Here is a 26,100-nt window from a genome sequence, read left to right as displayed (position 1 = left end):
GCAGGGTACACCTGGACGGGGTGTCAATCCCTCATAGGGCAAACACACCATGCGCAATTTGGAAACACCACTTAAGCACGGGGAGAACATGCAAACATGCAACCAGACCCGGGGAGGGAATCGAACCAGGACCCTGGAGGTGCGAGGGGACTAAACACTACGCTAAACACTATGCCACAGAACCGCCTATCCTAAGCTGAATCGGTATTTTTTCCATCTGGTGGGTTAATGGTTTTAATTAAACTGTACTTTAAATTCCAAACACAGTGAAAAAACTAACTTTCAAATAACTGTACATAATCATACTATAGCCTACTTGTATTTACAAAAAAAAGCTACTTTTTTGCACAGATGTGCATTTTAGAGTCAATGCAATAATTAAAAACCCTATTAAATAAATAATCTTTTAAAAATATGTTCAATTAGCAAATCAATGCAGAATAGATTAATAAAACAAAGTAAAATCCTAATCTATTCATTCAGGCACTTGCTTGGACGCCTCTTACGTCATCACGATGCGCCGGTGATATTTCCAGGCCCCAGTGTAGAGTGGAACGCGGGATTAGTACGCAGTTGACGTTGGAGGGAATGTTATTATCCACAAAGTTGTTTCACTTGTAAATGATGTGGCGAAAATATCCACGTTGCGTTGGCTATTTCTGCTCCTTTCGTACATGTTTTATCATTAAAACGCCGACGGGAGGGAAATTTGCTGACATTTAGCTTAGCAAGCTAGCCTTATCCTGTCCCTGTTTGTGAAGTAGTTGATTATTTGCATTTTTAATCAAATCTGCTTTGCGAAAGTGTGCAAAAGTGCATCATATTGGTTTCATCAGAACTAGAACCTGGCTAAAACCTGGGTAAATCTGTCTTAAGAAACTGTTTGTTACTCATATATATATTTATATATTTATTTCCTAAGTGACTAGTTTGAAATTGAAACAGAAACTCAATCCTAAGTTACTGATTTCAGCTCCAGTTTAGGTTTCCAGATAAAAGGGAGCGAGAAGGAGATCGGACCAAAAGAAGAAGAAGAAGAGATCAGAAACCCTGGCCAGGATTTATTCTTTTTAAAAGTTTAACTTTATTTGAGACAGGCATGACTTGTCTCAGTTAAGCAGAAAAAACAAAACAAAAAAAACAACCAACCTCAAGATCATCTTAAAGCGATAAAGTGAGTCCCTAAAGCAATTCTGCGTGTAATGTAAAAACTTATTTCTACTAATTTTTATTTAATCGAATCTTTTTAATTTAAATAGGTTTTGATAATCTAATTCTTGATATTCCGTGCATAATGTAAACTGTACTCTGACCATCAAGCTTTTTTAGTTCAATTCTATATGGATGTATCAAAACTTATCTGCAGAATTTATTTTAATTAACTTTTATAAAGGACATGCATAATTTTTCGACGTAATTTCTTTGATTTTCAATTCACTTTGTCCAACAAGCTTTTGTACTCCCTTGCCACGAATGCACCGCTATCTTCACTTCTTTATCAGAGGGAATCTTCGCTCTTTTATGACTGCTTTTTTTCATGATTATGTTCCAATATTTCTGGCCCTTGATGAATATTTTAGCTGATGGTTGACTTTTGAACTTTTTTCTCGGTCTGCGATTAAGGAAGTTTCCGTTCCGTACTCTGCCGTTTACTCTCAGGCTCGTAAGTGATGAATCCGTGTCTCGTCACTAGTAATGATTCTCTTTAAGAAACTTTCACCTTCCTTAGAGTATTATTCCGAGATTAGTTTGCAGATATTCAAACGCTTCTGTTTATGCTCTCCGTGAGTTGTTTTCACACCTGCACAGCAGTGACCGGGGAGACAGAAGCCTTAAACAGAAAGCGCTGATAGGACAAAAGTATTAACGTAACCGGTGTGCGGATCATTTTTGACTCACCCTTGTGTATGTTTTTATAAATAAAGCATGTAGCTCGAGTGAGGGAGAGAGAGAGAGGGAACAGTTAGGTATTTTATGAGCTTGTTGAACATCCCAATTTTCACATTATTTGCATTAACATGGGACTGCCTCTGATTTGTACCTAATTACGGTTTGTAGTGTATTATCTGTGTGTTTTTGGATTTGTGCTCCTCCAGTAAAAAGATCATAAGATGTTGGATGAGGAGGGCTGGCTTGCAGCGGAGGTCATGGTCAGGACACTGGAGTTTAAGACTTATAACTCGTCAGATCACATCTATATGGACGTGTCTTTGTGCACCGGGGCATTGTCGTGCAGCAGGAACGAGCGTTTTCCCTAAATTATTGCCACAAATAGTGTTGTGCAAAAGTCTGCAAATAACAGCTGTAGTGAAAGTATGTCTTTTTAAAAAAGATGTTTGTACGTTCAAGATGATCCCAGTGAAAAAAAGTAATTAATGAAACAATGTGAATAATTGGTGTGCCAACGCTTTGCTTAAAATATATTCTCAGGTACAGTGTGTGCCGTTTTTTATGAGCTGGAAATGAGGAAATAAAAATGAGCTGCTTAGTTTTACCGAACATCCTGTACAACCAGCTATGGTCCTTCTGAGGACTTTATAACACCTGCTTCTTCATTCATGCAGCAAAACCCCAGAAGCTTTTTTTTTTTTACATAATGAATTTTGCTCTTTTACATAACAGACCGCTTTCTTTTCTGGCCTGCAGATGTTTTCCTGTAAGACTAAACTTTTTTTGTTTTTCAATGCTAATGTTTTGAAATTAGTCATACAGACTTAATAAAGAAGTCATAAAATAAACATGTATAACAACGTTTGGACAAAAAAAAAAAAAACAGTAACCCTAGGGGTGCCGAAGACTTTCGCACAGCATTATACAGTTGTACCCGCATTAACCTCATCCTTTACTGGGACTAAAGGGCCTCGCCCAAACTCTGTCCATTAACCCCAGACCATTATATCTCTCCCACACCAAACCATTTTGTGAAGCTCCTGGTGCACAGTTGTTTTTGAGGCAGTTGTTGTTGAGGAACTCCGTCCAGAAAGCTGGTGATTTTATTTATTTTTTTGACACACGGTAGAAATCACACTTCCTGATTTAAGGCTAAAGGTTAAAGCCATGTTAAAAGTCTCGTGCTTGTCTGTGGCGGTTGCTTAGCTGTGTGCTTGATTTTGTGCACCTGCATCAATAGGCATTGAGTGAAGCTGAACTTAATTATTTGACAAGGTGTCCACATATTTTTGGCCACATACCGTATATCTCAATGAAGAAGTGAATGATTAGAGAGTCTTCACTGCAAGAACCAAAACTCCAGGAGATGGAGCTGAACAAAATGAAACACCCTGAAACACTTGAGACGGGCTGCCTGTGGATGTTTGGGAAAACCACAAGGGATGTTCAAGTCAAACCGGGACTTTGATTGTACAGAATACCGGAACGCAGTTATAAGTGTAAAAAATCACTTCATTTCTTTATATGATCTCCTGCTACTCTAATGAACATATCCCAGTGTCTCACTAGTGCTTCAAGGTCGAAAGTTTTCTTCTATGCCTCACGTCTAAAGAACTCCTTAAATGACCCAAACATTTGGAATAAGCTTGATGAGTTCCTGCAACATGCAAGTGGTGTTAGTGAATGATTGTGTGTACACAATCTGTAAATGTTCATCTCACATACGCGTTTTTATCACAAATCCCGGTTTGACTTGAACGTCCCTCGGATATCATGATACAAGCGGTTATACGTTATGATATGTAGGTTTGTTAATCCGCGTTTAAAAACAGAGCTCATGATTCAGGAAGTAGGCTGTGAGATAATTCATCACATTATTCATGTTATGCTTTAAAAAACGACCAACATTGCTGTTTTATCTGAGTTTGATAACACATTGATGCTTTCATACTGTACGTGACTTAGCAGAAGGTTATGAGAATTGCCCTAGTGTGAATACACGCATCTTGTCTGCTTGGTGTTTGTGCAGGAGTTCACCTGCAGCCACCATGAAGAGAAGACTAAATGCATCGGACAAGGCGATAAAGTGGAAGAAGGCCAAACGGGACGAGGCCAGCTCCGACGAAGATGACGAGTCCTCGCAGAAAACCACAAGCCACGGTGGGTCTGGGTCGATCTTTGTCCGGGATGAACGATGACATCATTGTGGCGATGAGGTCATTCACCAGACGCCAGAGCTTTTGATACGGTGTACACGCAGGAACACCCGACTCAGTTAACCTTGCCTTTCGATGTGCATCTCGTTGTATCTAACTAATTCATTTTTCATTTTATCCAAACCAACTAATGATGAAATCAGAATCCAAGCCAGAGTTTGTCACTGAGACGTTTAATATCCTTAATCCTTAATTTAACCTCCTGAGTCTTAGAATCTACTGTTTCTTTTTATTAGCATTCGATAACTAAGCTTACTCCACTCTCTCTCTCTCTCTCTCTCACACACACACACACACACACACACACACAAACACATACACACACCTGTCTGTGAACAAGTTGGAAGAAATTCAACCTCCTATGAGGATCACACACATACACACATATATATTGTTAGGAGAAAATCTCACGTCATGATGTCATATGAGTATGTTTGGGTTGCAGGAAGTTAAATAATTCACCACTGCATCCTAATAATAAAATTTTCCATGATATGTGGGATGAGAAACAAATTCAGTGGCCGGCTTGTAATAATGATCTTTAATGTCTTTTCTGTTTGGTTTATCTAATATTTATATTTATTTAGTTTTTCAAAATACTTGGAAAACTGTAGTATGGCTCTTGTGCAAAAGTCACCACTCATTACTTTGTATTAAATTGAAGAATCATTTGTGCAGCGAAGTACAATTGAAACAATTGGTTGTTTATGTAACAACCTCAGCAGCAACCTCATTTCCCCTCTCAACTTGTTCCAATCACTTATTCAGCATCACCAGTATACAAATCACCAGCCTGATCATCTGACATCATATGCACCTGTTTCTCGTGCCTTAACTTAGATGTTAATTTTTAATGCTTGAATGATTTACAGGACACTGTGTTGCCTAAGAAACAAACAAACAAACAAAAAAAAACATGACTGGGATACATACAAGAAAGTCTGGAATTTTTTTTTTTTTTTAAAGGGTGGGCTCATGCTTTGACACATTACTGTATGTTCTTTTTGATAAAGTCCATAGTCATGTCCATTAGTAAATAAAATCAAATCTATTGGTTACAAGCAGTATTTACAAAGTCCTTTCCAATAAGGTCTACATTTTTATTTTAACATGATATTTATTTATGGCTTCCACAGCTGATCAAAATCTTTACACTTGCCCTTAACCCTACACGTAAGCCTCTCCAGCCTGACACAGGTAGCCGTTGTGTTTCTTACAGATTCGAGTCAGAGCGAGTCTCTCAGTGACGGCGAAGACCAGAGACCCAGTTTCTCCAAACCGTCCGTCTCCAACGATGCCTCGGGCGGCGAAGCTTCACAGAGCGGCAACGACTTCTCCATGTACAACAGCGTCTCTCAGAAGCTCATGGTAATATGTCTGATTGGTTTAAAGCTGAGGAACACAAATATCGCCTGTACTTACAGTAAAACAGTACTTCAAAGCCTTTTCTCTTGTTTCCAGGCCAAAATGGGTTTTAAAGAAGGGGAAGGTTTGGGAAAGTTTGGTCAGGGGCGGAGAGAGATCGTGGAGGCGTCTACCCAGCGCGGGAGGAGAGGTCTGGGTCTGATGCTGCAGGGGTTTGAGGGAGATCTCAACGTCGAGTGGAAGGACGAAATCGAGGTGGGTACTGTACTATACACACACCGTTATAAACCAGTATGCCCGATGTTTCTTATGTGTGAAATTTTATATTAATTTGTGTCTGCTTTCCCCTCCTTCTCCCCCTCTCTCTCTCTCTCACTCAGCCTAGTGCTTTTGAAGAAGTGTCCTGGTTCCCAGAATGCACTACGGAAATGCCAGACTCGGACGAGCTGAGAGACTGGATGACTATAGGCGAGGTACTGCACCGTTCTGTACATAAACTACACATGCTAATATTCCAAAATGCCAAACCGTGCCATCCTAACGCCCGCTGTTCAAATCGTCTGCAGAGGAAACTAAGGATCGAGGACGAGACCGAGTTTTGTTCAGAGGAGCTTCTTCACGCGTTGCTACGCTGCAAGGTGAAAAGGTTTTAGCTCAATGCAAAGCTGCTTATGCTATTAGTCTGATTTATTTTCCCCCCCAGGTTTTGCAAAAAATCAGAGTGTATTAGTCAAGCTGTAAATAACGGTCACGCATCAGTGATGGTTTCAGTTCTAATGTCATGTCGAACTGCTTAATTTGTCATTAAAGCCGTGTGTGTGTGTGTGTGTGTGTGTACACTGTAGAGTGTGTTTGATAATTTAGAGGGTGAAGAAATGAGGCGGGCTCGTACAAGATCCAACCCTTATGAAACGATACGAGGTGCTTTCTTCCTCAACAGGTACACACACACACACACACACACACACACAGAAGATTTAATATCCTGTCAATTAGTTCATACACAATATAGACTTATTTAGACGTTCCACTGACTTATTAACATATTTATAAACTCAAATCTAGAAACTTTAATATTAGAATTTTTATGTTGTAACAGTGAACTCTCTGTCTCTCTCTCTCTCTCTCTCTTTGTCTCTCTCTTTCTTTCAGAGCTGCGATGAAGATGGCAAACATGGACCATGTGTTCGACTACATGTTTACCAATCCAAAGGACTCCCAAGGGGTACTTTAACCTATTTGAATACACACCTAAATTCAAGGAGACCCTTGTCTTGACCTCGCATTTTGTACTTATGAAATTAATGAAAGAAGTATCAAAATAAAGAAATATTATATAAGGAAACATACAGTACTAATAGAAATCCATATATTGTGAGGTGCTATGTCTGTTTTTTCCTTTTTTTTGTCACTTTACCTCTGTGATTTTTGCATTTTAAGGTGTTTTGTGGGCATCACCGAATGCAAATCTGGTACACTAAGTCCCTGAATTACCAACTTTCGGTTTCCGAAATTCCGAAGATATGAACGAACCGCGGATCTACGAACATTCGTAGATGAAAACAAATCACGGAACTAGCTCACGTGTATTAAACAAACAAAAAAAAGGCACTACAGTGCACCAGATACCAACATTTACAATTATATACAATATTTTCAATGTGTAAGTGAATGTATAAAATGTCTAAAGTCCGATATACTGCATTTGTGTGCGGGAGAAATGCATCAGCCTCACCGGTTTCAATGAGTCCGGGAGCACGATGATAGAAAATGTCTGTCCTGTAAAGCTGTCCTGATGGTGAATTCGGAGAATTTTCAACAAAACAGAGTTCACAGTCCAATACAATGGAAAACAGCTCTGAGACAAAAAGACGTCCGTTCAAGCGTGCAGTAAACACAGTAAACACAGTAGCGTTTTACATTGTATATTCGTGTCAAAGGTGTATAAGACTCACTTTATCCAATTTGCAAACGAATCCAACTTACGAACATGCTCCCTGAACAGAACTCGTTCCTAAGTCGGGGACTTACTGTACTTTACTGGTAATTGACAGTTTATCAATGTTCATGCACAAGGCCAAGAAAAACCATTTATTGTGGGACATTTTTAGAGTATTTTTTTAGGAATGAGGCACATTCTATGTTTTATAAGTGTGTGTTTGTGTGTATGCTTACCTAGAAACTCGTATTTCGCGATAAGGAAAGCGAGCTGCTATATTTCGGTGACGTGTGCGCTGGGCCCGGAGGATTTTCCGAGTACGTCCTGTGGCGGAAACGTTGGCACTCCAAAGGCTTCGGCATGACTCTGAAAGGAGCTAATGATTTTAAACTCGAGGACTTCTACTCTGCCCCCAGTGAACTTTTTGAACCTTATTATGGTAAAGTTTAAAATTTTTTTTTTTCATTTCTTTTTTTTACACCTGCTATGTAAGTTGTGTAAATTAAAAACAGCCCAGCGGTCATATTACTGAAAACGTCTCACTGCAGCTTTTAAAATATGAACCTGACCCGATGGTGTGCTACAGGTGAAGGTGGCATCGACGGTGACGGAGACATCACGCGTCCCGAGAACATCAGTGCGTTTCGCAATTTCGTCCTGGAGAGCACGGAAAAGCGAGGGCTTCACTTCCTCATGGCTGACGGCGTGAGTTTGATCAGTGATTAGCATGAGATGAGTGGAGATGTAATTATGGTGGTGTGCATTATGGAGCTTGGCTGAAATGTGAGTAGTGGTGTGTTTAATAACGCAGGGCTTCTCAGTGGAGGGGCAGGAGAACCTGCAGGAGATCCTGAGCAAGCAGCTTCTGCTCTGCCAGTTTCTCACCGCCTTGTCCACCGTCAGAACAGGTGACTCTCTGACACATTTTTTCCCTCCCAGTTGAAATCTTATGTTATATACAGTATTTCTCTGATGTTTATTATGTCTGGTTTTATTTATTTATTTTTTTTGTGTGTGTTTTCAGGAGGCCACTTTGTGTGTAAGACGTTTGACCTGTTCACACCCTTTAGTGTGGGTCTGATCTACCTGCTGTATTTCTGCTTCGATAGAGTGTCGCTCTTCAAACCAGTCACCAGCAGACCCGCCAACTCTGAGAGGTGTGTGTCCCTGTTTGTTTGTGTGTGTGTATGAGTGTGTGTTTGTTTCTCTAAGCAACAATAATAAAAAAAAGACATTACCGTTTCTTTAAAAATTACGTCAGAATAGTTCTTATTTATTCGCCCATAGAAAGATTTATTTATTTAAGTTAGTTAATTGTTTTTCAGCTGTAATTATTTTATTTATCTATTTATTTTTTAACATTTAGTATGTATTCATGCATTTATTTGCATAAACATAATGTTCTTTTTTTTTTTTAATTTTTTCCCCAATAGTTCATTTACCAATAGTTTACTTTTTTTATTTTAAAATAATAGTTTTGTTTATTCACCATTATTAATGTTTTTATTTATTTCCATCCATTTATTTACTTATTTTTGTATTGTTTTTTTTTTAAATAAAACAATTATTTATTTATTTAATAATTTATTCATTCATTCAGTTTTAATTTTGTATGGAATGGTATTTAAAAAAAAATTATTTTTCTTTTATTTATTTAAATATTGAATGCTTTTTTATTATTTACTTTTGGGATGTATTTGTATTTATTTGTTTATAAATTCATAAAATTATTAATTCATTTTGATATGGTTTTATTTACCCACAGGTTTGTTTATTTATACGTTTTTTTTTATTATTTGTCTGTTAATTTAACCTATACATTTCACTAATTATGAATATTTTTTTATTTTGCTTACATATTTAGTAATTTTTTTTACCCATAGTTTTTTTTTATTCATTATTATTTACACACAGTAATATTTAAAAGATTTATCCATGATAGTTGGTTTGTTTACCCATATTGATGTTTTTATTTATTTATATATAGTTACTGTATTTGTTTGATTGATTATTTTGTTCGTTTAAATCTTTATTAGGGATACTTATAACTGCCCTTGACCCTTTGCTTTAGTGTGCTACTGTACATATACAGACTGATGTGAATCAGGCTCTATCATACTGTGTGTGTGTGTGTGTGTGTGTGTGTGTGTGTGTGTGTGTAGGTATGTGGTGTGTAAAAGTCTGAAGCCAGGCTCTGATGCAGTCAGAGATTACCTGTTCAAGGTGAACCTGAAGCTGAACCACCTCAGGAACTCGGACAGCGACGTCACAGAAGTGGTGCCTCTGCACATCATCAAAGGAGACACAGACTTCTACCAGTACATGATGGACTCCAACGAGAGGTAGGACATCCTGCGTGTTTACCTCAGACAGCCACATACACACTATGCAGCTGGAACTCTGTCAGAACTCTGCCATAAAGTTAGAAACACACAGATGTATAGTGTGCTGCTGTCGCATCAGCTTCAAGAAGATACAGTAGGTTAATAAACGTCTGGTCATATATTGTAGTTTCATGACTTCTCAGGTTTGTGCTACCGTAATAACACAGGCAGGTAGTTTATATTGTGCGCAATAGAGCCAACTAGTTAGAAAATGAAGTAGGAAGAACTCCAGGATGTAATGATGGATAAAAGTCGATCTGATTTAAACACACAAAGTCGATCTGACTTTCTCTTTGTTCCTGTCTTTCAGTCATTGCGCTGTGCAGATCAAAGCTCTCGCTAAGATCCATGCCTTTGTGAGAGACACGTAAGTCACGCGTTCTTCATTCCTCTGGGTTTGTTTTATTTCTTTATGTTGACTTAACTGTGTGTGTGTGTGTGTACATATTTGTTTAATTTGGGATTTACTGTCTTGGAACAGGACGCTGTCTGAGCCGAGGCAAGCTGATATCCGCAAGGAGTGTCTCAGACTATGGGGGGTATGGAATTATCAACACACGCACACACGCTCACACACATACACGGAAAAAAAACCTAACTGATGTTACCTAACTGTTTTAAAGTTTTTTGAGCATAAAATACAACATTATATAACATTATTATTAATCTGTTTAATGTGCCTCAAGTTACTTGTGTGTCACAGTGATTTGTTTATTCACCGCTTATTAATGTTTTTATTTGTTCCTACAATTTTTTTTTATTCATTTATTTATTTATAATTTTTTTTTTTATTAATTAAGTTAGTTTTATTTTGAGGTGATTTTATTATAATAAAATTATATTTATATATTCATAATTATAATATATATATATATTATTTACTGTTCTTTTAATATTTTAATTTATAATATTTTTATTTACATATTTAGTAGTATTTTGTTTTTCAATAATTCACCCATAGTATTTATTTATTTATTTATTTATTTATTCGTCCAATACTAACAGTTATCTGGATTTCTGTTTCTCTCTGCAGATTCCTGATCAAGTCAGAGTAGCGCCGTCTCCTTTAGACCCCAAATCCAAGTTCCACGAGCTCATAAACGTCAGTGTTCACAGACTTTGATTTATTAATTTTTTTTCTTAATATAACACCAGGTTGTCCTTAGATTATAGTCCCCTCCAGTAATATTAAGGGGGGGAAAAGAATAAACCCTAATCCTAATTTAAAACCCAAATTGAATGCTGAAAAAAAGTTCTGAGTGTGAGTTGATGAATGTAAGCTGCATATTTTTGTTCCTAAAAAACAGCATTTATTATTTATTTTTTAAAGCTCAGTGTGTGCTGTATTAGGGATGTAAATCCAGCGTCCTTGAATAAAACAACTGTTCTGCTTTACAAGGCAGTGAATTCCATTTTCTTTTGTGTGTGTAACACGTTGCACTTTGGCTCATCAGCACACGACCAGTACCAGTACATTATTTTTCAATGGTTAGTCTGGACACTTAAAGGCTTTTTTGTGTCCCAAGTTATTATAAGGGTGTTTTTCTCAATACATAAAGCTTCTATGTTGATATTTATCTCTTACCTGACAAAGAAATATATGTGTGTTTGTGTTTTTTTAGAGATCAGATGTCGACCGCTTTAACTCACGGCCCACAGCCCTCAACCTCACCACTTTGGACAAACTGGAGCATGTATTGGACCACCGGTGCATCGTCGGAGGAGGAGAACAGATTTTTCTCCTGGGGCTTGGGGTGAGATTGGTTGTGAAATAAAGTTTGGATTCAAAACAGTCAAGCATTTGACTGTATATAATAAAAACACTATATAGCCAGAGGTTTATGGACATCTAACCAACATTCTCATATGTATTTGATAAACACCTCATTCCAGATTTGTTCCTTCTTTGATGTTATAATAAGCTTCACGCTTTTGGGGAAGGCTTTCCACTAGCTTTAAAATTTTATTTGTCACATACACAGCCATTCGCAGTATAATATGCAGTGAAATGCTTGTACGACCACCCGTGACCTAAAAAGAAGGGTTTATTTGCGAGAATGAAGTGCACTAATAGGTACAATGTCCACTTGGAAGTGGAAGTAGAAATGTCCACTTCAGCTACAGTACATCACTCCATTTCATACAGAAATTGTCTGCCAGAGATATGTGCATGGAACAGGTTTTATTTTTTTTCCTTTTTTTCACTAAAGAAAAGGTTTTCCTCATAAATCTACTAGCCTAGTGTAAACCTCCTCGATCAAATAGCTACTAATGATGCTCTGAACGTATCCCGCACCGCTGCAACATAGTCATTTTCGTTTTACCCGTGAGCTTTAGAGCCTCATCTTTTCCTTTTATTTCTATATAAAATAATGTCTTTACATTCTCTTACACCCCTAGCGAAATGTCTGTGTGTGTCTATGTAGAAATCTCAGATCTACACATGGGATGGCAAATCTCCTGTGCGCTGGAAGAAGCTGGAGGGCTTTAAACTGGAGCTGCCCAGAGACACTCTGCTGAGTGTGGAGATTGTGCAGGAGCTCAAGGGAGAGGTGAGATCTCTCAGGGCATTATGGGAAACCTTTTTATCCACGCAGAGTGATTCCTGTTACAGATACGTGTATGCCGAATGTGTACAAATCACTGATCTCTGATCCAAACCAGATTTATAAAAGTTGCATTCAGTGCCTAAAACAAAAACCTGTTAAGAGTTGATTAACTTCAGCTTGCATCAATTCAGTTCCCTCATTATGGTGTCAGTTCCAACAAAACCTATTTCCAGGACATATTAAAGACCTCACTTGTCTAGTAACAAAGAAAAAGCTAAAGTTTGTTACCTTTTCTCAGTACCTTACCTCGGGTTGAAAACGTTTACATTCGTGCAGTGATGAGGTGTGTTGTGTTCACAGGGTAAAGCCCAGCGTAGGATCAACGCCGTTCATGTCCTCGATGCTCTGGTTCTCAACGGCACCGATGTCAGAGAGCAGCATTTTAACCAGAGGTCTGTTTTCACCTCAGACACACGTAACACTTGAGAAAGAAATATCTTCTGTATGTGCAAAAGTCTGTGAAGTAGAGAGGTCTTTTAAAATGATTCCTCAGGTTACAGCTAAACAACATGGCTGATCAGTGAATCACTTTAAAAAAAAAAAAGAAATCTGAGGACGAACAGAAAATGGGACATGGGATGCAAAAAAAAAAAAAAAAACCTGCAGAAGGGGCAAAAAACAGGACATGGAAAGCAAGTCAAGTTTTGCAAGATCTCGCAAACATTTTGAGAGATCTCGCAAAACTTTTCAAGAACTAATTCTTTTTCCCTCACCCATGTCCCATTTAAAATTATATTTGAAAAGTTTTTTTAATTTTTTTTTTAGTCCATCTATGTTAGGTAATCTTTTATCCTGTAAAGAGTTTTCCCAGGCCACAACACATGAACTTGCTGTAATAGTCCTTGTTAAACCTACAATTACATAATGTAATCAGAGTTGTGATTCAAAGTTCGCTATATCTTAATTTATGTTCTGCATTCCTTGTAATTTATTTTAATTTGTGGTCCAGAATTCAGATGGCTGAGAAGTTTGTGAAAGCTGTGTCTAAACCCAGTCGGCCCGATATGAACCCTATACGGTAAACTGTCTCACTCTTTTAAGCATGTCTCTATGCTTCCTGCTTTCCAGAACAGAACCTGGCCAAAATCACAATATTTCATGTTAGGAATGATGTTATGGTATTTAATATGATGTTTTTTTGCAGACTGTTGATCATTCCGTTACCAAAAAACAAAAAGAGTCCAAATAATGTTTTTAAAAAAAATCCATAATGGAAATATTCTATATACTAAATAAACAAGTCGGCCTCACCGGTTTCAATGAATCAGTCCTAGATCACGATGATAAAAAATGTCTGTCCTTTAAAGCTGTCCTGATGGTGAATAATCCTAATTTTGGAGAATCCTCCACAAAACAGAGTTCACAGTCCAATACAGTGGAAAACAGCTCTGAGACAATAAGGCTTCCTGGATTCTCCTCTCGATTTAAAGGTCAAACACTGTTACGTGTGTGTGAGATAAATTTTCTTCTGCGCGATTACAGTTTTTGGTCACATGATGGCAGTGTGGAGAAATGGGACAAATTTAGTCAAGTTTCGTATTCTTTCGATTTTATATTTTTGTCAAAGGCGCATAAAACTCACTTTGTCTGACTAAAGAACAAATCTGACTTACAAATGTGCTCCTGGAACAAAACTTGTTTATAAGTCGGGGACAACTTGTACTAATATCCCCCTAAGCATTGTCTGTTTGTAAACATCTACTGTTGTTTTCCAGAGTAAAAGAGGTGTATCGTTTGGAGGAGATGGACAAGATCTTCCTAAGGTGAGTACCTCTGTGAGCACGTGTCCTTGGCTCCTCTGTAACCTTCAGCGTGTGATGCAGGTTTGATGTTCTTCAGATTGGAAATGAAGGTAACCAAGAGCTCTGGTGGAATGCCGCGGCTGTCCTACACGGGCCGCGACGATCGCCACTTCCTGCCCAGCGGCCTTTACATCATCAAAACGGTCAGAGGTGAGAGGAGCGGGAGAGGATTTGTGGACTTTCAGAATTGTTATTCAGTGTATAAGTGTAACTTTCTTATGTTTCTTTTTTTAAAATTATTATTTCAGACCCGTGGACGATGGCGTTCAGTTCAAGGTCGAAGATGAAATTCTTTTATAATAAACAGACAAAACAGTCCACCTACGTCATGGATCAGAGCGCTATAGCGCCTTTTGAGTATGTTCCAAAACCTGCACTACAGATTTTAATAACACTGTAGGTTTAGTGTCTTTTTTTTTTTTCTGCCCTCAGGTAGGGATGTATGTGTGAGTGTGTCTGGTGATCTGTGAAAAGAAGTGTGATGGAAAATGTTTTGTTTTTGGCCAACACTTGAGTTTTTCTGCCCATAACAAATATTAAGAAACCATACATTCCCAAAATATTAACAGCTATGGTAGCAGATACCAGCTATTTCTTTTCTTTTGCAGTAAGTGGATTGAAATCCTTTTTAAAGCAAAGAAGTTAGATTATACAGGCTAAAAATAGTAACCTATCCTTTTTCTTATAATGTTAGTGTTTCCCTGACAGGTGTAGTGTCTTTTTACTGTAATGTGCACAATATTTTTAAATCACTTTTTATTTCACCCAAATTCAATGTACCTTTTTTTAAATTTACTTTTTAATCTTGACTTGGCTCTCCTCCTGCAAACATTACGCTCTGTTATGTAAGGAATTTGTTCAGCAATCATGGCCGTCTAAATCTGTCTAAAACTTTGGTGTTTTAACATAATTTCCTTACACACTCACACACTTTATCAACATTTAGGGATGCCGTGATTGATATTCCGGACCAATAGCTACATTAAAATAATAATTTGGCTAATATACATTTTTTTGTAATTTATTGGCCCTGTTTCATTTAAAAAAAAAACTTCTTTAATGTTTTTAAGCTCTTTATAAATATCTTTGAAAGGTCACAAATTCAGCCTTTCAAATTTATGAAAGAATCTTTGACATAATATTTTGACGATCATTTTTCTAATTGAAAATTAGTTGTTTTAAAAGCCATTTAGCTTCCTATTCAGTTGCCTGTTCAATAAGAAGAGTTTCAGTACTTGTGTGGGCCAACAATCTTTTGTTTGTGAAACATGAATGTAAATGTGGTTAGAAAAAACAAACAGAAACACCTTGCTTCTCGTGCCTCCTCTTGTAATGTCACAGGAACATGTTTTTACAGAAGGCACAGTGCTGACCTTTCTCTGAGACACTGTAGTTCAGCTGATTTTCCCAGGATGTTTTTCAACCTTGTTGTTTTTGGAGGTGTTCTACCACCACCTATTGGATGTATCCCGAAAGTGCAGCTCAACCATCAATGAACGTCTTATCGATGGGCAGATAAATGTGCACCACTATTTTTTTTATTTACATGCCTGAGTAAAATGGGCATTAGCTTAATCAGGTTAAAACAAACCATATACTTGCCTTAAAGATGACATATTAAGCAAAATTTACTTTTTAATCATAATCAGATGGGATTTTCTCCCTATTATGACCTCACACACCAGCTCTACTGTTCTTCAGGCCCACATTTTTTAAAGCTACAGTAAATAAACCTAGGTTAGCTGTAAGTGACTATTCACAAGCTTAGTGGTTAGCATCTAATGTCTAACCTAGTTTTTTTCAGCTCTTAGTTTTAACTACTTCTTCTTCTTCTTCTTTTTTGTGGTTTAACAGTGGTTGAAATCCAGGTACATTACCGCCGGCTGTAGTGCTCTTTCTTACTCCTCTTCCCGGCCTCTTAAAACCAATTTTTCAGATCAGCCTTCCTTAAAACGTCTAATGTTTCTTCCCCCGATCTCGTCTTCACTTGTTCTCTGTCTTGAACTCTTCGTCTAATTTATCTGGATCTTCCACACACTCTTTTATTACGTTTTACGATTTTTTTTAACGTCATCGCCATATTTGCATCTATGGTATTAATGTTAAAAGGTGTCTCAGCTAGGTGAAAAAGTGAATTCGTACATAGGGTCATATAACATTCTAACATTTTTCATAATACTTCCTTATCTCCCGATCTATGCTTGTTTTTAAGCTTTTACCAAAAAGCGATTTAAGCAGCAATTCTTACAAAACGGCTAAAGTTAGCAACTTGACTTTTTTATGGAAGCAAGATCCGTCACTTCCATGTTGCATAAACTTCAAAAGTAGCTTCTTTGGCACACATTTTTTGTATTATATATAAAAAATGTAAATAAAATCAGCGCCTGTACTGCGCTTTGGCCGCTAGCAATATAAACGCTACCTGTTTTATCTTTTATATCGCTAAATTTCGCCCCTTATTTTGTTCTTAAGAAATGTGGGTGGGAAAAGCCTCAAAACAGCTGGGAAATACTTGATACGGTTCCGAACATGGATGATTCTGGTCCCTGTATTCTAAAGGTGAAGTTTATTAAAAGCTTCAGAGACTGAAACAGCCGTGTTTGGAAAAGAAGTGAAACAAAAAGAAAATCAGCAATGCAGGATCTGAACATTACCATACGTATTATTCATAGGAGAAGTAGTTAACATTCCAAAGACTATACATTTGTAGACTTAAAAATGCTGTATTGTTTAAGAAAATTTATGATCATGTTTAGAAATGCTTTACATCATTTAAAAGTAGTGCAAATGATTTGTTTAGTTTATCACATGGAATATAAAATACAATGAAGTCGTCTAACTCTCTCACTGTCCTGATTCTTCTAGAAAGTAACATTTGCACATGCATACCTTAAAGTAACTTGTGTTGAATGTTGATTTAAAAAAAAAATGTTTATTACTTAATCAGAGCAGGTAAAACCAACAGCTTTTCAACTTTCTTAGTAACGACCAAAGCTAAATATATCCTTTTTATAATTTTTCCTCCTCTTTTTTTTTTTTTCCCAGCGTCTGCCATCATGAAAGATTGTTTTGGGCCTGGGAGGAAGGGGTCAGAGTTCACGACTCCCAGAACCGCATCGATCCCCAGAAGCTCTCAAAAGACCAAGTTCTGTCCTTCATCCGGAAACACAGTCACCAGTGGGAGAGCCGTGATGGAGTGTGAAGTCTCTCCCTATCAGCAGAGGGCGCTGTGGTGTGCAGAAGAGGACGTCGTAGTCAATTAAAAATGACTTTCATACTGTGCTCAATCTAAACTGCAATTAAGTTGAACCTTAATTTATTTTACAGTCAGAACGCGTTCTATCTGTGAGGTATTTACACAAAATATGCAAGGAGCGTTCATGTCAAACCGGGACTTTAGATTTTATAAAAAGACAAGAATCAGAGTAAAATCTAACTTTTTTTCTCCATATCATGCCCTGCTACGCTTATCCCAGCATTTCATTAGTGTTTCACGGGAACGGCTGCAGCGTGCACCGAGCCGCTTTAGCCTGGATCGTCATTCACGGTCATTCAACCTTTTTTAAAAAAATAAACGTTTGCATCATTCAAATAAGAGTCTTATCACCGTACTGTGCTTGAAGTCAAACGGTTTTACGCCTTCATTCACAATGAAGTTCATCACAAGTCCTGGTTTGACTTGAACACCCCTCATAGACGCTTGAAGATGCTTCGGCTTCATAAAGCCGATAAACTAATATACTGCTCACTACCCAGTCATACAATGCATGGCGATATAGGACTCTACATTGCCTTTTCTGTGCACAGCCTGTTGCCTTTCTCGCCTCCTTTGGGTTTTGTTTTGCTTGTAAATGTTGTTTGAATGAGGCAGGCATGTTTCATTTCTATGGCCTTCTTTTGAGCTTGAGAGTAACCTTGATAATAATGTAAAAAGATCACTTCCTGGAGTATTTTCTTCTTCTTCTTCTTCTATTAAACAAAATGGATGTCAGTGTCCTTGACTTGAGTGTCAGTCTGAATGAAATGACGAGGATGCCTTATTCATGCGACAGTTTTTGTCATTTTACCTAGGTGTATGTTCTGTCAAATTCAGTAACTGGCTTCCTTAAGCGGTTCTGCTTGGAACCCTTTCTGGAAGGTTTTTGTTCAGTTCCCACATTAAATCTTTTTAAAAAATGTATAGTACTACTTGTGGCACCTACTGTACAGTATGACTGTGGGTTAATATTAGCATTAGAGTCAAAGTGTGTAGCTCTTGTATCCCGAGTCCTTTTAAAGAACTATAAAAGGTTCCATGTGGAACCCTGTAATAAACAGTTTACCTTTTAGAGAGGCTGAAAAAGCAGCTGTGTGTTATGTTTAGCTTGTTACAATTTCCTGTTAAACATGTCTGAGCATAATTTATAGCTAAGAGCATATTCGGAACTCCACGGTGTGACCTGAGTGTTAATCGCAACCTGGAGCAGCGAGTGATAAATAAAAAATGTTGTTCCTCTGATCCTTCGCTCTCACTAAGGAAAAGGAAAGATTACATGCAGTTTAATGAGACGTAAACGTGTGTATCTCATGCAGTCCGGCGTATCAGATGTTAGGCTGATTTTATTCATTTCTGATTATGAAATGTTTAAAGCCTATATTTAGTATAAATATATATTTATACTAATCTTTAAAGCATAACCTTCTTGTTTTATTGGCAGATAATTTTGTTTATTTCTAGAACCAAATGTTTAAAATTTGCAAAATTATGCTATTTTATGATTTTTAAGCTTAAAAATTTCTTGTTCTATTGTTATTTTACTAATTTCAGTTATTCATTTTTAGAAAGTAGCTAAATTATTTGCCAATAACAGAACGAAAAATTGAACGAATTGAATTGTCTGAGTAATAATCATAAATTTGTTTCATTGTAATAATGTAATAAGAAATATATGACATTTACTAGATTGAGGTTACAGCAGAACTTTGTGTTTACAAATTTTATCTGTTCAGGAGGCGAGTTCTTAAGGTGAAATTTCATATTGTGAAACACATTTTCCCATAGCAAATAATGTAAATGCAGATAATCCGTTCCAGTATCCCAAAAATATTACCAATGTCCAACACTATCATATTTTTGCATATAAAAACAATTAAAAGACATGTAAATAAAATATGAAATAAATTGTCATTTAACCTTAATTTATGAAGAAATTATTAATTTCTGCTTTAAAAAACAAACTAAAAGTTGCTCCATTTTCTTCTTGCTAACATTCTTGGGACCCATGGTGCTGTGTCTTCAGTAAATGTTTCACAAAATGCAAAAAGCCTGCATTGACACATAAGGTATGTAAACTCGCTTCACTTGTATTCACTTGACACAAAAGTTTAAAACGGTTCCTCTACGCGCAACTTAGGCTAACTCCTCAGCTCGGTTTGGTTTGGTTGCTCGTATGTTGAAAATGCTTCGTATGCTGTGTGTAAAATTTCTTGCAAAATTTCAGTACTTAAAATTAAAATTTGTAAGCCGGGATGTTCTACGCCGACGTTTCACTGTACTTTTTGAATGATAATCGGATACTATATGCTTTGTTAGCAAGAATTGCCTCTGTAGGAAAAATGTAAGACCTGCTCCAGATACCGAGCATGTCTTTTGTGAGGATGATGATCTTGGTCCTAAAATGCATATAGTGCCCCAGTTTCTTTTTTTTAATCCAAATCTGTATGTGCTCTTTGTAAGGCTTCCAAACACTGCTTGTGTTAAACACGTCTCTGGTGCACCTCGCTGTTCTCCATGCTGGCTGCATTGACATGTCAAGGACAAGAGGACGCTGGCAGTCTTTTGTATTCAGGTGTAATGAGTCTTTCAATTCCTTTCTTCGCCCCCTCATCCTTTCCCTGCGCTGTGTGACGGGAAAGTGAAAGAGTGTCTCATCCTCAGGACGATTAAAGCCGCCTGGAGGAAGGGCTCACTTAGCCTTATAGCGGCTTTATCACCTCGGAACCCTAAAGACACTGAACCATGTGGAAAAGGCATCCAGCGAGCGTAATTGCATGTCTTACACCTTCTCCCCCCCCGGTCTGTTTTCTCATTGCTTCCTCTGAGAATTTCAATTTCTGCCTGTTTTAGGAGGCAGAATGAGCGCGTTGGAAAGTGTAGCCCTTACAATGGGAAAAATAACACAAGCTTTTTCACAAGAGTCATGTGTCAGGGGTAGGTCAGTGGTTAGGACATTGGACTATGGTTAGGAAGGTCCTGCTCAGATGTATAATGAGATAAAAATGTAAGTTACTTTGGATGAGGGTATCTGCCAAATGCTTAAATGTAAATGATGTGATTTATGGAAAAAATCTATTTTTTTATATACAGTACAGGCTCACTTACTCATCATCTATACTGTACCGCTTTATCCTGTATTTATATGCCCTTAACACCCCCTGGGGAAAAATTTTAACTTACTGGAATTTTTGGATTTGGAGAAATCCAGGTGGGGAAATTATTTGGATCCTACCAAAACTTAATCAAGACTTAATCAATGTAATCGCTGGAAACATTTTGATCCCAGCGCTCTTCACTAATGCAGCAGAAATGCATTCGATCTGCCGTCCAATTATGATCCCAATGATCTGAACATCTGTGGCTGGGAGTCAAAATCAGCCACGTACTCTGGTGGGAAGGGACATTTTGTTGTCTCTCGTAGTAATCACAGCAACACTAGCCAATCTGGAGAATGTGTCTAGCCAAAAAGAGAGGAGATAGATCATTTTTCTGAGTGAGTTAAAACCGCTCAGTGACGGAGCATGAGGGGTAGTTCGGAAATATGCGGCTTCGTGTAACTTTTTCTACTTCTTCCACCTTGTGGAACGCCATCCCAAAAGAGTTGAAGCTGGTATAGCTGCAAAGGGGGTGGTGCCAACATCGTATTAAAGCCTGTGGATTAAGAATTGGATGTTACTGAAATTCATATGCATGTGCAGCCGAGCGAGCAAATACTTTGGGCAATATAGTTTATGTATAAGCCTATTTTTGATCATATTTCGACTAATCTTTAAGCATAATTTTCTTGTTTTATTGGCTAATAATTTAGCTTATTTCTAGAAAAAAAAATCATTAGCAAAATCAACTGCCAGTAAAACAAAAAAAATGTGCTTATAAATTTAGTAAAGTATGTCTAGAATTAGTCTAAATAATCATATCTGATTTGATCATACTCCAATTTCATATTAAGTAATTGCGGATAAATCTGCAGCCGTGTTTCGTACATTTAAAAAAATTTATTTACATCTTTTATAATTTTTTTTCTTGTAGTTTATATTAGAAATTAATCTCACCCATTTTGACACTTGGCCTGTTGTTGTTGTTTGTTTCGGCTGCTCCTGTTAAACGGTCGCCACAGCAGAGCACTTTATCTGCACATTGCACATCAGCACTTGGCACAGGTTTTCCTCTGGATGCCCTTCCTGACTCACGCGTCCTATTTTTATCTGAGCTTGGGACTGGTACTAAGGATGCTCTGCATCCAGTGACTGGGTTTGGGGTACTGGCTGGGAGTCAAACCCTTCTGCATGGCAGGGAAAAGCTTACCCCTAAGCCACCAGTGCCCTTTTTACAGTAGAGCTGCAATCTAATACTATAATACACAAATGCACTATTTTTAGATTTATATTTATATCATAATATTAGTTAAATTACAAGTAGACCAAAATGTGAAACTTTTATAATGTGCTTATGTGATTATTGAGTTTAATGAGTGAGTAATGTGTTTGGGCTTGAAACTTACTTTCACTCACTCATAGTTTATAGTGCTTTATCCTGTATACAGGGCCTCGGGGGGCCTGGAGCCGATCCCAGGAGACACACACTAACACAATGGGCAATTTGGGAACGGCAGGTAGTCTAACCTGCATGTCTTTGGACTGTGGGAGGAAAGCTGAGCACCCGGGGGAAACCCACCAAGCACGGGGAGAACATGCAAACTCCATGCACACAACCATAAGGCGGGAATCGAACCCAGACCCTGGAGGTTTAAGGCCACAGTGCTGCCAGGATATATACAGTATAACCAAAAAAATAAATTTTAAAAACTCATACTTCAGAACGTTCTCCTGAATTAAAACATAAATTCTGGAAAAAAAAAATTAATGTAATTGAATATTTGTATAACGATACAAGTGTTATTAGTGGTTAGCGATGATGCCGTGCACCTCCAGGGTCCGGGTTCAATTCCCGCCTAGAGTTAGTGTGCATGGAGTTTTCATGTTCTCCCTGTGCTTGATTGGTTTCCTCTGTGTCCTCCGGTTTCCTCCCGGTAAGCTAATTGGCCGAATTGCTCTAAGAATGAGTGTGTGTAAGTATGTGTGCACTCTGTGATAAATTGGCACCCTGCCCAGCGTCCAACCCATCTCGTCCCCTAGTTCTTCTGGGATATGCTCCAGGCCCCACGCGACCCTGCATACAGGATAAAGTGGTCTAGACGATTAGTGACCGAGAGTGAGAGTAATTGTATGTCCAGTGACAGCTACTGTATAATAAAAGACAGTAAGTAAGTTCTTACCACTTTAAACTTTGAGGCAGTAGCATGAATGGACTTAATTCTGGAGCTTTATGTCTCCTAGGGTTGGGAGTATGAATTGATCAATATGAGAAGCATGAACGGTTAGGGATTGTGGTTGGAAGATAAGTCTTTTAGAGCTCCCAGTTCTCACTTTGTCTCTATTCCTTCACTGACCACTAAGTCGCTGTGGATATAAGAGGCTTTATTGAGGAAGAACTCTCAAAAACAAGATTAGAAAAGGACCAGGAGACATTTTGGCTTCAGTTTCCAGTTTTTGGCTGCCAGGAGTGAAATCCAGTGTTTTTTTTTATTTGCTGTTATTGTCCATCCACTTTAAAGTTGTTGGCAAAAACACAGGTTTGGTGCTGATTTAATAGAGTGAATCTGTGTGGCCAAGAAGCTACTTCTGAAGTTTATTCATCATGGAGGTGACCAATTTTGCTTCTCTAAACATTTTAAGTTGCTAACTTCAGCCATTTTGAAGAGATGAATTTATTTATGTGCCCCAAAAATGGCCATTTTTCATGGTTTTACTGTCTTGCTTTACACAATATTAATTTAAAATGCAAATTATTCAAATTTCTTTATGAGTATTGATACTAAAATTGGAGTAAGCTTCTAGAAGAATATGACCTGTAAAAATCGTTTAAATAGCTTAAAATGTTTTTTTTTGGTAAAAGGTTTAAAAAGGAAAAAAAATCTGTAGTGTCCGTAACCATGTCAAATTCATGTTGCAATATCTTAACAATTTATCTTTTTAGAATAATACACTTTTTCAGGTTTATGTCTTTCCATGTGAAATCTAATCTAGTCTTTTCTAAGTTTCATCTGAATGACAGTTAGGATTGTTGAAAGATTTGAATTAAAAAAAGTAACGGATGCTTTGGACATCAAAGGGCATGAAATTCTATTTAGCAAATGTGTTTCTTTTTATCTGATAAAAATATACATGTGTATGCATATTTGCAAAAAACAAAGCATGGATCAAGAAACAAGAAGTGTTATGAAAATGGTGTTATATGATCCTATCTGAAAATTCACTTTATCACCTACTGTACGTGAGACACTTTTTACCATGTTTTGAGACACTGATACCATGTTTTGGCCGAGTGGTTATTTGAGTTACTGTAACCTTTCTGTGAGCTTAATTCTTCTATGACTTCAGTCATCTACAAAATGCTTTCTGAGATTTTCTCCCTATTTTGATGTTCAACTGATTAGTTATTCATATGATGCATAACAATTTATATATTGCTACTTTTATTTCCTAAATCTCAAATGAACCCTTCTCCACCACTAAAATAATATCTGATCAGCACTGGAGTCTGATGGACAGAGTATACAGTTGTGCATGGCAACATCTGGGCTGCAATCAGTGCCTGTGCACTCCCTAACTGCACTTATATACGAGTGACTAATTAAAGCCTAATAAAAACCTAAATAAATGAGTGGATAACGAATACAGATGCTTGGAGACAGGTGTTCTGCATGATAAAATTAAGCATTTAATCTCCTACAAGGCTGTGCATGTACTGTAATGTAAAAAATGTTTTTTAATATACTGAGACATCACCAGACAACCTTGATTTTAAATAAAGATGGCAAGAGAGAAAGATCTGAGAGAATTTCAAAGAGGGTTCGGTGTTGAGTCATCTGGATTTAGAAAAACAGGAAAAACGTCAGAAAACAAGGACGTAAATTTACTCTGAAAGGACATTTTCAGAGTCTGGGAAAACAGAAGAGCAGCTGTTGTACAAGAGACTGAATGTTAATGCAGGACGAGAACAGACGATTCCTCCATCTCATACCTTATCACCCATGCCAGTGTAAGAGGGCATGGCTGTACTTGCTACTTTAGAGCAACGTGCCACTGCAGAATGGTTTGATTAAGGTTGAGAATGATGTACAGATCGCAGCCCAATCGAGCACCTACTGTATGGGAGATTTTGGAAAGGACGTGTTACAGAGCTCTCTGCTCTCTCCACTTCCACACGCTCAGAATCGAAACTCCACTACCATGCAGGATTTATGAGAAGGATCAGTAAGGGTGTCAGAGCAGCTTGTGGTGGCGCAGCACCTTAATACACTTTATATTGTCTTTCCCTTTAATTTGTCTTCTCTCTGTGCCAAGTGTACCCAATATACTGTAGCTGGCTTTGCCTGGTCACAAGTGCTCTTAAAGTCACTCCAGGTGGATAGATTGATTCAGAAATACAATCCGTTTATTTATTCAAACATTACGTTTGTATATTTAAATGCCTAATAAAATACGTACAAATATGAAAGTCTAGTCTCAATGAAATGCTTATTGTTCTGTGACAACATTCCTATATAAAAATTTTAAATAACAGCCCTAGTATATAATAATCTGGGTATCAATCCATCGTAGAGCATGCATAAGCACATGCAATACACTTATTTGGAATTTGGAAATGCCAATTAGCCTACACCAAATGGTTTTAAACTGTGGGAGGAACCGGATTACCCGGAGGAAACCAACCAAGCATGAGAAGAATGTGCACACTCCTCACACAGACCCGGAGTGGGAATCGAACCCTGTGGAGCTGCAAGGAGGCAATTAATAGTTTTAGTAGTATCTACTCTCCCATCAATTTGTAGAAAATGAAGAAGATGCTGCTGCTGCTGATAATGATGATTTTGAAGGTGAGGATACTAATGATGATAAGGAAGATCTTGATGATGATGATGATGGTACTGCTGACAATTATGATCAGAAAGATCATGATGTTGATGATGATGATGATGTTGGTGATAAACATTTTTAAAGGTGAATATACTGATTTTGATGATGATGATAATGATGATGATGATAAAGGTCATGCCGCTGCTGCTGCTGCTGCTGGTGATGATGATGATGGAAATGCTAAAAATGATGAACCTACTGCTGCTGCTGCTGATGATGAGGAAGATACTGATGTTGGTGATAAAGATGTTAAAGATGAAGATACTGATTTTGATGGTGATAATGATGATGATGATGATGAGGATGAAAATGTTAATGATGAACCTGCTGCTGCTGCTGATGACTAGGAGAAAGATACAGATGTTGATGATGTTGATGATGATGATGTTCACGTTATGGATGATGATGATGATGATGATGATGATTTTTATGATCATGAGGAAGATGTTAATTATGGTCATGATGTTGTTGATGTAGATGATAATGATAAAATGCTGTTGTTGATGATGATGATGATGAAGATACTGATGATGATGATGATGATGATGATGAAAATGTTAATAATGAACCTGCTGCTGCTGATGACTATGAGGAAGATACAGATGTTGATGATGTTGATGATGATAATGTTCACGTTATGGATGATGATGGTGATGAAGA

The 26,100-nt window shown here is 37.6% G+C and overlaps 1 protein-coding gene across 1 annotated transcript; it reads left to right on the top strand.

Annotated features, from left to right (window-relative positions):
* Nucleotides 1-551: 551 nt before the first annotated feature.
* On the top strand, nt 552-18,206 carry cmtr1 (cap methyltransferase 1). The gene is made up of 25 exons (XM_053482284.1): nt 552-860; nt 974-1,174; nt 3,920-4,050; nt 5,326-5,474; nt 5,568-5,726; nt 5,852-5,944; nt 6,038-6,109; nt 6,317-6,411; nt 6,624-6,696; nt 7,651-7,849; nt 7,997-8,115; nt 8,222-8,318; nt 8,435-8,567; nt 9,573-9,752; nt 10,105-10,161; nt 10,276-10,333; nt 10,828-10,896; nt 11,417-11,548; nt 12,221-12,346; nt 12,704-12,795; nt 13,353-13,421; nt 14,119-14,166; nt 14,243-14,355; nt 14,454-14,562; nt 17,251-18,206. The coding sequence occupies exons 3-25, from the start codon at nt 3,939-3,941 to the stop codon at nt 17,405-17,407; spliced, it is 2,511 nt and encodes an 836-aa protein (XP_053338259.1). The 5' UTR covers nt 552-860; nt 974-1,174; nt 3,920-3,938; the 3' UTR covers nt 17,408-18,206.
* Nucleotides 18,207-26,100: the final 7,894 nt, after the last annotated feature.

Source organism: Clarias gariepinus, chromosome 22 (assembly GCF_024256425.1).
Source record: "Clarias gariepinus isolate MV-2021 ecotype Netherlands chromosome 22, CGAR_prim_01v2, whole genome shotgun sequence".
Classification (NCBI taxonomy): domain Eukaryota; kingdom Metazoa; phylum Chordata; class Actinopteri; order Siluriformes; family Clariidae; genus Clarias; species Clarias gariepinus.
The sequence above is the reverse complement of the archived record's forward strand: the minus strand, read 5'-3'. Positions and strand labels throughout refer to the sequence as shown.